The following is a 16,592-nucleotide window of genomic DNA, read 5'->3' as shown; positions in this document are numbered from 1 at the left end:
ATCGTGGTTAAAGTCAGCTAAATGAACAACGTACACTTTTTTTTTTTTTAGATATGTCTAATGCAGAAGTTTGTAACTTTGAAAAGGCTGGTCTGAAAGTTGAAGATCCAGTACTACAGTACTACTGTGACTGGATGCAAGTACTGAATGAGAAGGGAATCCTGGGAGAATGGCTGTTCTCCCTCTGAATGACTGACAGGCAGCAGAGGAATGCATCCCAACAACTGGCCAACTACAGCACACTAAAGATCTTTAGTCATCCTCCAGCTTGCCCACTTAGTTGAGGAAACCCGAGTCATTCCAAAGTGGGGGGAAGAAATGCCACTTCAATAGCAAGAAAAATTATATGGGACCGGAGATGAGAAGCAAGTAATCAGACCTGACAACGTGTTTTTCTGTGCTTATGGGGTTGTGTGTGCACAGCTGTATGTTTGTGTATTTGTGATCTGGATCTAATTACAGGTCCTCAGCAGTGGCCTAAGAGAAGTGAGAAGAAATGGCAAAGAATGCTGTGATGCACCCAAATCAGAATTATTTTAGCTGTTTCTCTTCTTACCCTGAAATCGCAGGCCAAACCTCAAAGAAACATATTCAATGATATGCTAGAACATGTAACACTTATCCTTATTCCAGTTCTGGTATTATCATGATGATAATACTCAAAACTGGTCCCACTAAGTAACAGTTATGTAACATTTAGAGTACAGCATGTCAAATTTGTGAATTTTTCAAAAACATTTTGCCAAAAAAGTTAATCAAATAGACATCTTTTTTCAAATGAGAAAGAGTATGGAGAATATAGTGTGAATACAACTGTAATTGTAACGGTGTTGATCCAACCTAGCAAAACAAAGCAATGTGACTATCTGAGAAAAACACGACAGGTGGTGGGAATACATTTTTTGTGCCATGAAACCACAAAAATATGAACAGTCTATCCTCCTTATGTAGGCAATTTATTTTCTTAGCAGCTTTATAAGGTTTACAAAAAGATCGCTGGGGTGACAGCTGGCTCTACAGCACTTCTTTTCTCATTATAAATTCCAGTTAAAACAATGAAGGAAAATATATTTTACCTTACTTTACTATAAACACCATTGCTTGACAACTGGGGGCTTCTTTGTGTAACATTTTCACAATTTAGGTTTCTTTTATGTGTATAAAATGTATTTTGCCGGGTTCAAAAAAGTGATATTGCGACCATGCAATACAATGATGACAGACAGATTTCGGTCAATATAAAAAAGAAAAAAAAATTAAATACCTATAAAGCTTAAATGACTATTATCCAAAGACTTATAAAGCTCACAGTACTAAAGAATAGAAGCTCCTGGGACCGGGGCTGTACGCAAGATATTTTCCACAGACTAGTGATTAATGATTAGTAGATAGCATGTCCTAACTTTTCTCTCTGATAGCATAAACTTGTTGTAGAAACAAGATCAAATACTAATTTCATATGAATGTAATTCTTGGAGATTGGGCTCAACCCAAAGAAGCCTCAGGAAGCCCCATCGTTGTGAGCACCACGTGCAGAAAGGAATGATGGGATCAGGTGCCTTGCATGTTGGGTGGCAGGTGAGAGCTTTGGCCTTGAAGGGATAATGACTAGTGTCATAATCTGGCTCTAATGTTGTACTTTAGCTAAATCATGAAAGAAAAATAGTGAGCATGAGCATGACGTGAAAAGGGATTGTAATGTCCCCGCTTTCAACTCCATTTAAAATCTCTGAACAGGAACTAGATATATCTTCAAAGTTGGCCTTTATTTTCATCTCAACACACCTGCTCCTTTTCGTGACCACATTCTGAATGGCTGATTGGAAAAAGCTGTGCAGAGACAAAATGATGGATGAATACTTTTTGAAGAATTCACAATTATAAGTCTCAGTGCACCAGGTGTCTCCAGAGCAAAATTTTGTCATGGTGACGAAACATTTCTTGAAATTGCAACGTTGCTTTTAAGGCTGGTAAACACGAACACATAGAAAACCACCCACTGAAAAGTATTTATTTTAAGTATGATGTATTCGGCAAAGAGCAAAAGCTGAAATCCTTTGCACATGCATCAACAATTAAGCCTAATTTTGGGTCAAATTGCTTCCTGCGATGAAGAGTGGACATAGTTAGCAGGCTGCTCTCAACTGCCAAACACTGAGATATGAAGTATCAGTTTCAAGTCAAGAGGGTGACAGATGAAAAAAATGAAAAATGGTCAAATACACACTCAACACAAACATTTCACATTCATGCTTCTCCACCACTCCACACTCAAACCCTTTTCCTCCCTAAACTGGTGATAAAATTATTAAAGGTAAAGAGCCTTTAACACTTCAAACATGAGCAAAAGCTGCCAGTTTTCTTCAGCCTGCTGACTGACCCACCCACATGTACAAACGTGGTGGTGTAGAAAATAGCTTTCCACCCACCTCTGTATGCCCGTAAGAGAAGCAGAAAGGCTTGTGGAAAAAGTTGAGAGACCTTAAACTGTTTACATATACAATTTGTTTCTGTCAGACCAAAATACCCTGAAGCATCTCAAATTCAACCATGTCACTGTCTCACCTCTAATTTTGCATGAACAAACATAGGATTTTCCCTAAATAATACATTTTAACTTAAAAAAAAAACAACCAGTAAAATATGACAGCACAATATTAACATTTAAAATGGAACACTTGACTGCTGTTGATAACGAATTACTTCCAATTCTTCCAGATCTTAACATATTAGTAACAAAGCATTATGAAGTTCTCTTTCTAGAAGTGTTTTTGTTTCTGTTGCAGAAACCTGTGCATATCAGCATTTACATTCTATTTGCACTAAGCAATGTGGAAACACTCACCTCTGTCTGCAGTGTGTTGGCACGCTGCTCCTTGGCACCGAGCGACTCTTTTAGCACCTCGATGTGTTGCTTGTAGTCCGAGTTCTGATTGGTCAGTGTTTCTAGTTTGGTTTGCAGGGCCTGCATCTCTGAGTCCTTCCTGTTCAGCTCCTGCTTCAGCTGCTCTATCTGATAATCACACAAAACAAAATACATTTTTTACATTTAAAAAATCTAATTTTAGTGATTTCTGAATGAAGGGGAAGGCATAATATATTTTCCAAAGCTTACCCTCAACTTAAAAAAAAATCTATTTATTACAACACTCAGGAATTTTAAAAACACAATGTCTCAAATTATGTTATTGCCATTCAGTATTATGTTATTACAACCTTACTCGGGAGTACTTGTTCAGCTGTATTCAAATGCTAAGCTGGACAGCCGAAAAGCAGAAAGCCATCAAGGGAAACAGATTGACTGGCTTACAAAAGTCATAGATACCGTAACACCACACAGCAAATCAAATCCACCAACAAAGGGAGGTTTCTCTGCTGAGTAGACTGATGTACTGGAATCTGGCTGGTGCCAGAGCTGCACAAAGTCATTTTAAAAGTGAGATTTCTCAAACTGCAGAGTTCACCACATAAAAATGAAAGTCAAACTGAACCACACCACGTGTAAAAACCTGTAGGCACAGAATGATCCCCAAGGACCCATGAAGGTAAAACAGAGGCACAGTAAACTGTGAAATTAGGAAAATGTTTGCCAGGCGACCTCAGAGAGGTGACAGGATGAAACATGAAGAGCAAAAACTTATTCAGAGAGGAAGCACAAGACTTGATGTTTAAATTTAAAACGGAAAGCAGATATTTTAAACATTAGCCAATGAAGGAAATGATCTAACAGTAAAGAGGCTAATAAAACGAGTACTTCTTCTTGTTCTGTGATCCAAGGCAGCTGAGTGGGCATGAGGAAGGTAGGAGCTGGTCTGATGGAAGACACACATGGTGACAATGTCTGCTCCTACAGAAACACAGAGACAAGATGACAGCAACTACTAAGCTAAAAGTCTAATTGTGTGTGCAGATACAATCTTCTGAATCACACAGCTAAGACTTTTGAAGTAAACCTCTACAAAAGTAGCTTGGCCACTTAAAGAACTCAAACTGTGTTACTCAATAGTTTTATAGCATTTGACCAAATCAAAGTCCAGAGAGGAAAACAGGGAAGACAGGGACGATGACCTCTCCGGTTTCTTTAACAACAGTTGCACCTCAATGGCAGTCACCACCACAGCTGAAACACCAGGAACCCAAACACTTCAAGGATATAGAATGAATCTGTGCAATGCTGCATGTGTGGCAACTTTCCGTGTCTCTGTGTGACTGTACGCAGAAAGATGAGACACCCAAAAGCAAGCTAGAGCCATCACTGTGATGTATATCGTGGGTGAAGAGAGAACTCCCCTTCTCCGTTCCTCTGCCGTTGTAAGCTCACATTCATCTGTCAGAGCCCCATTCATAAAAACATCTCTTTTATGATTGCATCTGGAACTTCCCCCGATGCAATGACAAACGGGCCCATACAAAGAGCACCATTAATGAGTCCGAAAGAAACCTTCTCACATGTAGCACGATTCATCGGCCTCAGCCATCAAAGTAGAATAAATAGCCATCACGGCCATATGGACAGAAACTCTGTGAAACTTGAGACCTAATTCCAAACAAGGATTCTGACCATATGTTAAATGGATTGCTTTAATAACATGCTTTTTCAGTGTGATAGACCACTGAAAACATCTTAAACCAGAGGCCACATTTATCCGTTTAAACATGTTTCACATAGTGCGCTTTCTGCTACAGATGCATAAACTGATGACACATTCTACACTCTCCAAAGATTTATTTTCCACCAAGCGACCTCTCCAACCTATGGAATCTCCAAAATATTCTAGTGTCTGTTTAATTTTGCGTATGTCATCCAGTGCACATTTGAATGCAAGCAGAAAATCAGCAGTCAGCCATGCAAAGAGAAATCTTTCTCAAGCCTTTCTTATGTGCAGAACAGCATGATTCACAGAAAGCCGATAGTTCATGAGTGTGTTCCATCAAACATGTTATCACTTTAAACAGGAGAGACCTGATACTACTCTCGCCCCCAAACACACACACACACACACACACACACACAAATTATTGTGTATCTGCCTCCTGTCCGTTTCTTAGGAATACCAAGACTTACTTCCCAGAATCATATTTAATGAATCTGACAAAATAGGATATATAACGGTCACTAGCTATACCAGGCTGCCACAGTTTCTTTTAGGGAAAGTTACAAAAAAAATCCTTAGCATAAACCAGAGATACCATAATCATTAAATATTTGTGCCACTGTTGCATAACTTGCACACGCTCTGCTCAAGTGTCTCAGCAGTTGCTCAATAATTAATCTCAGAGTATACTATTCAGTGCTATGCATGCACTGATGAGAACTGACTAATACTGGCAAACTTAAAGTTTTCATCTCACAATTATTGGAAACCGTAAAACCTGACACTGACTTCACAGTCAATGTGAACTGATTCTGTCCTCAGTAGCACCGTGCATACTTTAGACCAGGGCTCTTCAAATCCAGGTCTCAAGAGCCGGTGCTCACCAACTTTTAGATGTGCCCCTAGTTCAAAACACCTTAATCAAACAGCTGTCCTGATTATTTGACTCAGGTGTTTTGAAACAGAGGCTGGTTTTGAGGTTACCTCAAATCCAGCCTAATGAAAGGCTTTAGGCCTTTCATTCCAATGCACAGAAGCCATTGAAAACATTGGTACACACACCATGCAATTCGCCTGCTGAAATTAAAACCGAACCTCAGAATAGGGAAAGAAAAATAATTTAAGTGACTTTGAACATGTAATTTCAGAAACTGCTGAACTACTGGGAATATAGAAACATCAGTGAGTGGCAGTTGTTTGGACAAAGAGTCCTTACCAATGGCAGACCACAAAAGAGAATTAGTACAGCTGGTGTGAGGAGAAAGAAAAGCAACATTTGTTCAAATATCTACTTGTTACAACTAAGGTATGGGCAATACCAAATAAGAACATTCAATGTGTTAAACCTTGAAGATGACAACAGAAGGCAATGAAAGAGAGATTGCAATTCACGTAGCCTCATCAAAAATTGGAAAACAGTGAATTTAAAAAATATTCCCTGGTCAGTTAAGTTATTTCAGCTGCAACAGTTTAGACATTAAGGTCAGAATTTAATGTACATAACATGAAAGCATGAATCCGTTCACCCTTGCATGACTGATTTCGATTGGTGAGGGTAGGATAGTGGTGGGATATTTCCTTAGCACACTTTGGGCCCATTTCAGCTGACCGAGTATTGCCTAAATGCTACACTACTGACCTCCAGCTAGAAAATGCTGAGTGTCCTATTCAAAAGACAGCTACACCTCAAGAGTGTATCTTCAGTCAGAGGTGCTCACTAAAACAGACAACTACTGGAGATCACTCTTACCCAGAGCCAGAAATATCTACAGAGACTTTTAAAAGAAACTTGGAGAACATGGGTTGCAGCAACATTTCATATATCTTTAGAATGAACAAAGTATTTGATAAATTTGAATTTAATTGAATCAAAAAGGCATTAACAATCTCAAATTGTATTCTTAAGTTTCTTGTACACCAATGGGCTCCATGGTAGAGTCATCCATCCTGTACAATCTGGTAAAACAAAAGAGTCACATCATGGATGATGGAACAACATGATGTTTGCCAATTTGGACCAAAATATCGATGGCGTGTTCCAGATACATAACAGCAAATCTTGCTCAGTGAAATGAAGTTCTGAAGGCAGGAGGTTCGTCAAGCTCTACCCAATAAACACTGGATATACTATACATACTCCATACAGCACAAAACATAATGTTTCACAAAATGTGTTTCATTTCTTCACATCAATTCCCACATAAAACATGATTTTCAATACATCATAAAATGGCAAGACAATACCTCAAAAGAAGCCAAAAATTAACATATATTCAAGAAATATGGCATGCTTATAAACAAGTGCTCATGCACTGATGATGTAACATGCATCACTCAAATCATGCAGCATGACGCCGGCTGGTGTGGCATGCAAAGAGTTTCTACCTTAGTTTTCATAAATTTAGAGTGGCTCTTGTAGACTTCCACCTGCTTGAGTTCATCCTGCCTTTCATTAGGGTGCAACAGGCCGGTGGTTTTTAGCATCTGGACCTCATCCTCCAAGTCTCTGATGTTTCTCTCCAGGGAAGAGATCTTGGTGTCCTGCACCAGCAAAGGTATTTTTGGCACAGAGTCAGAAACTGGCAACTACTAATACACCAGCAGGAATAGGGCTCAGGCATAAGATTTGATCGCAGAAGAGTCTAAGATGAAAACTATCCAAAGTGATTTGGACCTGAAACCTTTATACAAAGAGAGCAATGAGGATAACGAGTTGAAATCACCCTTAAGGATAAAACAGTAGCAAAATGCATATGGATAATGTTTTTCCAAACAGAAATATGATCAATGTTAGGTTGTTTATTTATAGACGGTCCGAATAGTTGCTTTACATAAACTATTCATGAATTCAAATGGCACAGCAGGTTTACATAAACCCATTATAGATGTTGTATAATCATTAAACCCTGTAAAACAAACAAACAAACAAACAAAAAACTTAAATGAAATAATTAAAGCCAAAAATGAACATGTAATTCGTGATCATAAGTGTTTGTAAATTTTTGATCACAATTGTCCAGCCCAGTATCATATCAAAATTTTAGCAAAAATAGATAAAAGAAAATAAAAAAAACCAAAGATGAATGTATACATCTGTGAACGGCTCAAGACAAAAAATAAATGAGTATCCATGATTGAACGGTCTGTCATGGAAAGGTCCTGAGCTTGTATAATTGCATGGATTTAGACAAGCGTTAAACTCTAAACCTTGAAAAAGAAGAGAAACATAATTAAGTAACTGGAAGCAGATTGCACAGTGCCATCAGCACAAACCACAGGCAGAGATGTAGTAATTTGACCACTATTACATCCTCTGACATCAGCCCTGCAAACCACACTGTGATGCATACGTTTCTAAAAGCACATGGCCAGAGCAAGTAAGAACACATAAAGGTGCATATTACATTACTGAAACAAACATTAGTGTACAATTGGACAGAAGCTTTTTGGATAGCCAGGAAAACAGCAACACACTAGCTATGCTCTCTGCATTATATATTATATGTCCAACTTCCATTGGAAGATAAAAATAAATAAATAAATAAATAAATAAAAGACACAGCAAAGACAAACTGCTCATTACTAAAATTAACTTGACATACAGAAGGATGGCTGTCCATTTAAAGTTGAACTCCAAAATATCCAAAAAAAACAAAAAAAAAACAAGCAATGGTAGATGACACTGCTACACCACAACCCAGAAGAATTAGGGAAAGAGGTTAGGGACAGTTGTCTATGTCAAACGAACTAAAACATAAACACGAGCGCTAATACAGTACCTGCCAGATAACATCAGGATCAAAACAGAAAGAAGCGTTCGTGTTCTGCAATTACAAAGCATAAATTTGCACATCTTAAAACAAGCAGCACAGTAAAGACTAAAACAAAGAAAGGTCAGATATAAAGGAACTTTAATAAGCTGGTTAAACGAGGTAAGTTTTATACTAGCATCATTGCATCTATTTTGTGTCTCAGGGGCCTTTCTGCTTATATTTCCAAATAACTCTGCCAGATTTACCTTTTCTATTTGCTATTTCTGGTTGCTTTCTGTGTACAACCCTGCTGGGCTCTTAATAGGTGGAAAAGTCACAAAGTATGTGTAAAAAATAACTGTGGCTTTGAGGTAGGGAAATCACTTTTGGAACAAGTGCTTTGCTGAAGGAACACTAAATTGTGTGTGGGGGGGATTACTCAAAGACACATGTGGAGTCAACTGCATTTTTCACAGCAGTAACAGCTTCTAAAGGCTGAGATGAGAGTGAAAGCTTCCATATGTGACATTTGAAACAAATTGAATAAGTGCTTAACTCTGCATGGGCCAATATTGGACTTTGGGTATTGCGACTATAGTAAGGCACGATAGGATGATATTCATTTAACTGATAATCAGGATACAATGCATGCACTGTATGCGTTGGCATTTGAAGTCAATGCAGATTTTCTACTCTATTCAGGCTGAAGCAGGAGCATGCAACAGAAGTGAACTGCTGTCACAGATAATAAAAAGAAAAGAAAAAGAAAACAACCTCACTCACTGCCAAGAGGAGAACAGACTAACAAACTAATGAACAGCTGAGAAGTGGGATACTACCACTGAAAATATTGCCTTCTTGTAGATTTGCTCAGTCCTACCTTCATATCAATGACAGTTTGCAGAGTTCTGGTCTTAGCCGGATCAGCCTGGAGCTGGTTACGCCGATGGAGCTCCGGGGGAGGGACCCGGTAAAAGCAAGCCTGGCGGCTCATCATCTTTAGCTTTTTCTAACACCCACAGCTTCAAAGCCACTTGCAAAGAAACACTGATAAATCTCACTGGCTCCTTCCTTTTTGCTCCTCAGGTTGTGTTTTCTTTAGGAATGTTATAAAATCCATTGCTGTGCTTCCATAGAGAGTCAATAAAACTTTTCCTATGATCTCTTGTCTAGTCCCTGATGCTACACTCGCCAAAGGATGATTTCTATACCAAGAGGCAGGACGGATTTTTCTGCAAGGTTTGTATCGCGTCCTTTCTCTGTTTGCTAGCGGGTAGTAGAAGGCACCTTCAGGTTTAGGACGAATGAATCAGTCTCGATCACCCTTTTCGGCATGAATCTCCAATGTTTTTTTTCTCCCACTTGTTTTCACCGTCTCTCTTGCAGATGTCTCTGGCAAGCTGAAGCTTGTGCTAGGCAACAGTTTCTGCCAGCACATGCGCTAAGCTTTTTCTATCAATAATTAACGGTAGCACTGACCTGCAGCAATGCCTACACAAAACCATGAACGATATTCAAGCTGCAGGCACACACAAAAGCACACATCCTGGCACATGAAAAGTTGTTTTGAAAATGCCTTGCTACTCCACTGTTTCATGGAGATTTTAATACAAACTGTGACAGCACCAACACAAAGTGCATTCAGTTTTAAAGGGAAGACATCTGTTACTTGAACAATTATATTTTTTTCTGAGTACATTTGCATTCCGTAGGGAGAGCACATGCAAACCTTTCTTGAAAAGATTACACAAACAAAATCAAATGTATTCAGACATAGATACCAGAGGTCAGGACTTAAGTTACTTGGACTAGGACAGAGGTATGAGTATGCCATAATTTACCTTACCTATCTGTCAAAGCCTGTCCATACATTTTACGTCCTTCAAAAATTTCTGTCTCTCAGAGAAGGAAATTAAGTCAAGAGAGCATGTTATCTAAAGCCGTCGTCTCTGTTCCACATGTGTAAGAGTTGAGGACGTGGACAGAACAGGATCAAATATAACACTACAACACTAACTGAAGGATATGGTCAAAAAAGTTCAATTCTGGCCTTGAAGCAATGGTGTTAAGTGTGCCAAACACAAAATACACCATGCAGTTACGTATAAAATGTAACAGAACAAACAATAGGCGAAATGAGGAATTTTTAATCAAGGTTAAAAAATTAAAATAATCTAATGTTGAAAAGTATTCTAAAGCAGGAAAAGTCCAATTTAAATGAAAGCTCATCATTTCAACAAAGGGCATCATATTTCAGTTTTAAATACTGATTTTTATGCACAATGCTGAAATTGCAAGGAGCCTCAACATCTGCAGTTGCAAAATGGGCTCAAGTCATCAGCCCTCCTCCAACATCATGTTTGACATCTGTTTACAAGGTTCCTGCTGTTAGGCAGTGTTTGCACCAAACATTTTGCACTATGTTATAAATAAATTTGATAAATTTGATCTGAATCAAGCAAAAGGGCATTGGAAACAAAATATATGGATATAGAGAGCAACACAAAGTGCACATGGCTAAATTATTCAATATGTACAATATACTTTGCCAACAATGCCAATCAAACATCAAGCCAGAAACATTTCTTAGAATTTTATCCATTTGTTCTCCCACCATCATCCACCCACCTACTTTCCACAAAGTATTAAAGTGGACCACAACCAAATACTTTTCATACAAGCTTTTATTTTAAAACAAACTGTAGTACTGGTCAGCTAAGCACTTGGAAGGGGAAAATGATTTATTGTTTAATGTGTAAGACTGTTACATCAATCACAAATTTTATTGCAGCTGCATGCTTGGCTTCATAACCATAACAGACTATTACATATTTATTTACGTTAGACCTTCACTTGTAATTTATACGTCTCAAAAGGGAGACAGGACTTAAATATATAATTGGTTTACGTTGCTGCTGGCCCTATAAAATAAAAGAAATATTCTAAACGTTACCAAGCAGTAAACTATAACTGAATATTTGCACTATTAAGCAATCAGTGAATCCTTACTTCAGACACATGAGAGATTTAAAACATACAGAGTCAGTAAACGTACTCCTGAGCAGTTTGTCCAGACAATCGTAAACTCAGAGGAAGTCTGTCTTCCTGAGAAACAAAGAATGGCTGCAAGGCCTCCAATCACTAGGTGACAGCAGCGCTCAAGCTAATCAACATGCTCCCTGTTCAGCCCAGTAGAAGAAGTAAGCAACACAGTCACACACAGAGATATAGTGTGGTATGTAATGTGTATGGCGATACCATTGTTTTCGGTGAGCTAGAGAAGTTTGTGACAGTGCAGCGGCAAGTGATGATAGTCGACAGAAAAGACAAGGAGATACGATGAAGCCTAAATAACCCTTAAGCATGTCATGCTCCAAGTTGGTCCAAAAAAATGTACTATAACTTCAGAATTTTCAAACATTTAAGTTTATAGAAATGTAACAATATTAAAACACCACATCTCATACATGTGTTTGATATAAGGTACAATGTTTGTATAACATACATTAATTACAAAAACATCCTTAATGGTTGAGGTACCCCAAAACTTGGGGGCATGGACTACTTTCCCTGTAAGCCCTTAGATTTATTGTGAATGCAAAAATTTTTGCATATTTCATCTCTTTTAATAAACTAAAACAGAACCAAGTAGCAAATGTTAAAAAGCTATATACCTTTTTGAAAAGGAAAAAGCTAATGAAGTTGACAAAAAATAATGCTTAGAATGATGCCAGTGATTCATACAGATTAATAATAAATAAGATCAAGTTCTCAATAGTTTTTTTTTTCAATTAAGGGGGAGTTGCTGCAAAAAAAAAACAAAAAAAAAAACATATTCCATATGGGACATAGCATAAAATAATTGAGAACCACTTGTGTAAGGCATGAGTACAGAAGAATGTAGGCCTAAAAAGGCACCAACCAGGACAAGCTTTCTATCAAGTAAAATGAAACAAAAAGGAGGAAATAAAGAGAGAAAGAGGAACACTAAAAAATAGACATAATCAAAATTAAGAGTAAGAAGTCAGCAAAGCAAAACAAAACAAAAAAATACAATAAAATAATCCCAAAACAGACTGAAAAAATAAGGATCTGCTGACATGAACTTCCAATTTCAACATGTTAGCACTGAAGAGTTTAAAAAGCAACATTTCTGAAGCTTCATCAATGTTTTCGGAGGAAAGAGCAGATAGAGAGGAGCCGCCAAAACAAGCAGAACGAGTTTTGAAACCAGAGGAGTCATAAGTGCTTGCTTGCTTCTTTTTAACAGCAGAGCAATATACTCAACCTTCCTGATCCCACACTGAGTGAGATGTCTTCACATGAAATAGGGACCCTTACTCTATTTAGAGCCCCTACAGAACATATGACAACATCACTATATGTAAGAATATATAAATGCCAAAGCAGAAATCTCACAGTCAGAGCGTATGTTTATGTGTGTACGCCTTTGGCAGCAGGTCAGGGCTGGGCAGGATAAGACCAGTGGTGCTGCTGTTATTATTGGGTCTGCAGGGACCTGGCGGCTAGGGAGAGTCAATTAGACCCAGATTTATGCCTCTCAGCATGCATATGTGTGTTTGTGTGTCCCATCACACATAACTTTGCTTCACAGTGCATGTAATCACCACAGCAGCTAAACTCTAACTGAACAGTACCACTTTGTGGTCACTTTTAGTACTGCAGGAATTAAAATTTTACACCACATAGTACTTTGGAGTAAAATCAAAAATCAGTTTAAAATAAGGAAATTCAGTATTTATGTTGATTCTTCTGACACCATGCACTAATATTATGTTGGTAAGATTAAACAGGTGACACACATGATAATATGACCTTACCTACACTAGTGGTGCTCAGGTTCAGTCCCAGAGAACTACCGTTCTGCAACTTTAGATGCATTCCTGATCCAGAACACCTGTGTCAAAAGGCTGAGTTCCCTCACCAGCAGTAACTCCAGCTCTGCAGAGGCTTGGTAACGAGCTACTCATTTGATCCAGGTGTGTTAGATAATGGCTGTATCTAACAGTTGCAAGGTGGTAGCTCTTGAGGACTGGACTTCAGCACCCTGACCTACACCGTCATCTAACAGATGTGCTGTGCTGTGCTAATGTAATTATGACCTGGGAATTCCTTCACATTTTACCACATTACAGCAACAAGGTCCAATGTATCTCATTGGGATTATACACAAAAGACAAACCCAAAGCAGCTATAAAATGTGGCTCAGATTTAAATTCAGTCTTCTTTACTCTGAACCCTCTAATTAAAATCCAGCACAAACAATATCTTCAGGAGTCAGCTAGTTAGCACCTGAGTGTAATTTAATTTCAGCATAAATACAGATATGGTGTGAAGGTCTCAGAATGATTTGAATAAGAGAAAAAACATCTAAAGAACATACCAGAAAAGTCAGAGATACAGACTGGTTAGGTTTTCATTTCATCTCTGCACAGCAGCAACATGTCAGGGGTTTCTTATCTTCAGAAGAGGTGATGATACTGGTCAGAACTGATGAAAAGGTGGACAGAGCAACACCTGTTAGAGGCTGTAAAAAACTGAAGTGGAGGCCCAACTATGACCAAGACAATAACAATTCAATCAAAGTTCAAATTAAATAATTTAGATGGAAAGATATTTATGTATTAGAAACCCAGAAACCCTAAATCCAACTGGGAATCTGTAGCACTCTCCATCCGACCTGACTAAGCTAAAAAATATATATATATTTTTTTTCTTCCACTTCACAGTTAGTTGTTTAGATCTGTTAAAGTTCTAAGAAAATACATAGAAGAAAACTGGAGAAAGACTTCAAGGGGTTTGAAACTGTTTGAAAGACACTATACTTCTGGAGACCACATCAACACTGACTGTGATTTCACATCTGGATATGATATGTTATGATGTTATTAAAAGACCATACATTTTTACATATCCTACATCTGAAGCACTACTTCTGTAAAATATTCACCTAAACCTAACAACAGCATTTCTCCTCTCACCAACAAAAACATTGAGTCATTCTCCCAACAAACTTCCCAGCAAACTGAAAACAGGGACATTTATTATCCTTGCTTAAACTAAACAAGCACCGTCATTTAAAGTGAGCAACGAGTGCAGTAATGAAAAGCGGTTGGGCCGATTTCCGTTGGTGCTAATCAGAGAACTAAAGTCTCCCTAACAAAGGCAATTGCTTCACTATACGATCCCTGGCTTGCATTGACCGTGACATGTGCTAGTGTAACATACAAAGTGAAGCAACCTATGCCAGACATTAGCTGCTTCTTGTTCTGCACACTTGTTCTTCAAACAGACCAGCCATTCAAAAACTGATACATCAAGCAAATAGTTTCAAAGGAATCCAACTGCCAAATCTCCTGGCAGTTTCTCAAAGACGTCCCAAAAAACTTTACAAAGAAACTTCAGAAAACTTTAAAGACTAAATGTTTTCACTCCTGAATGCAAAAGTTCAAAGTGGCGGACATAGTTAAATTGCACACATATATAAATGCTCCAGCAGAGACCCTATTACCCTTGTCTTCCATGAGGGAAACTTAAAAAAAGAAAAAAAAGCTGAAAGAACAACACTCCCTCTTTTTTCAATCAGGGAGGTCAGAGTGTTTTCTCTCATTAATCATACATTAATATTCAGATAAACACAGTCTGTTTTTCTACTTTAGAAAAACAGAACCTTTCTAGCATGTCTACCTCTCTCTTTGACAGACCACTCAGACATGATTGCCCTCCTCCTTTGTAGAATACACAGCCTATCTGAAGCTGTCAAATGGTTTAAAAATAACATGACTAAAAGAGTGTGTAAACAGGTACTCACGTCTTACGTACAACTCACGGTTAGGTCCCATACGTGACCAGCGGATATATACACACACACGTCTGCATTAACATGGCCTAAACCAACCAAAAATCGCCTCGGTGGCCAAACTCCAGGCAAGGGTGGATATCCCATCAGAAATCCTTGGAGGGAATTCTCTTGCGTGAAATGGTAAGTCGAAAGGATCCAGATGTGTACACATGCTCACACCCACGCACGCACACGCACGCATACACACATTCCTTTATTCTGACCGGAGGGAGACTTGGAGAAAGAAAGTCAAGAACATTACGACACAAACAGTGTTGGAGGCATACACCGGCATAGAATACACACTCACACAGAGCCAGAGATAGGGAAATTAAAGGTTAAGAAGATTTAGAAGTTAAAAATAGATAAGGCAGGAGTCAGGAGCTACAGAGCAGTATACTGCCAGCCCTCACAGCAGAGGATACACACACCTGTGCAGAAACACAAATTTCTGAACCCACATGATGTGATAATGTCACATCAGGAGAAAAAGATTAACATTTGGATATTTTTTTTTTTGATGAGGTTCAATATAATCCCAGTTCATTTAATATTCATTACTTTCATTGCAGTGAGATGCCAAATGCAACGCTGGCTGCACTGCGACTGACAAATGATCAGCAGTTATATACATGTGCATGCTCTTGAACAAGCACGGACATTCACGCACCAACACACACACAACACGAGATTGTAAAACTGCATGGCTGAACACGAGCTTAGAGCTCTCCGTATGTTAATCTGGTCCATTGATAAGACCTGCTGAGCTGCTTTCTGCTCTAACACCACACAAAAAACATACTAAAAAAACAGGTGCATGCACAAATACTAAAATCCAAACAAAGATAAAAGCAGATAAACAGACTTTTGCGTGAAGTAACATAAGAAAAAAGCTAATGTTGATATCTGAAAATCTGTGTTAAGATTTTTAAAAAAAGAGAAGATGTTCAAGTCTTAGCTATGATGTTGTGAAAAACAAATTGTCCCTTCTGTTTTTGCTTTTTGACACGTTTAAAAGTATCATACAGTCAAAGAAACTTCATATCAGAAAATAATGTTCTTGTTAAATACGAAACAACACAAATATTTAACTATTCAAACGTGTTTCCCATGAGAAAAGACAACTGTCTCCATTTTTTTCTATTTACTCAGGACTTTGCCAGGAAGTCCCTTGAGATAAAATTTGTTTTTCAAGAAAGCTGTTGAATCACAAATTAACTGTGACAGATATTTTTTTTAAGGTTGAGTTCAATTTCACCAGACAGGTCTGATTACTGACAGACATTTAAAATCAAGAAAAACTCTAAACAGAACCTGCTTGACAACAAAAAGGGGAAATACTTAAAAAACCTACAACAGAGCTAAAAAAAAAAAAAAATTAGC

At 38.1% G+C, this 16,592-nt stretch overlaps 1 protein-coding gene across 1 annotated transcript in view; it reads right to left on the bottom strand.

The window, feature by feature from the left end:
- Positions 1-16,592, bottom strand: part of LOC106930121 (ERC protein 2) — a 154,656-nt gene that overhangs the window by 130,016 nt on the left and 8,048 nt on the right. Inside the window, exons 4-7 of the mRNA XM_088007322.1 lie at positions 8,375-8,419; positions 6,981-7,136; positions 3,755-3,847; positions 2,846-3,013 (exon numbers count right to left, since the gene is read on the bottom strand). Coding sequence (XP_087863448.1) covers positions 2,846-3,013; positions 3,755-3,847; positions 6,981-7,136; positions 8,375-8,419 — 462 coding nt within the window. The remainder of the gene's footprint in view (positions 1-2,845; positions 3,014-3,754; positions 3,848-6,980; positions 7,137-8,374; positions 8,420-16,592) is intronic.

This window comes from Poecilia mexicana, unplaced genomic scaffold (genome assembly GCF_051168715.1).
Source record: "Poecilia mexicana isolate PSO_F unplaced genomic scaffold, ASM5116871v1 scaffold_7, whole genome shotgun sequence".
Taxonomy (NCBI): domain Eukaryota; kingdom Metazoa; phylum Chordata; class Actinopteri; order Cyprinodontiformes; family Poeciliidae; genus Poecilia; species Poecilia mexicana.
This window is presented reverse-complemented; position numbering and strand designations above follow the sequence as displayed.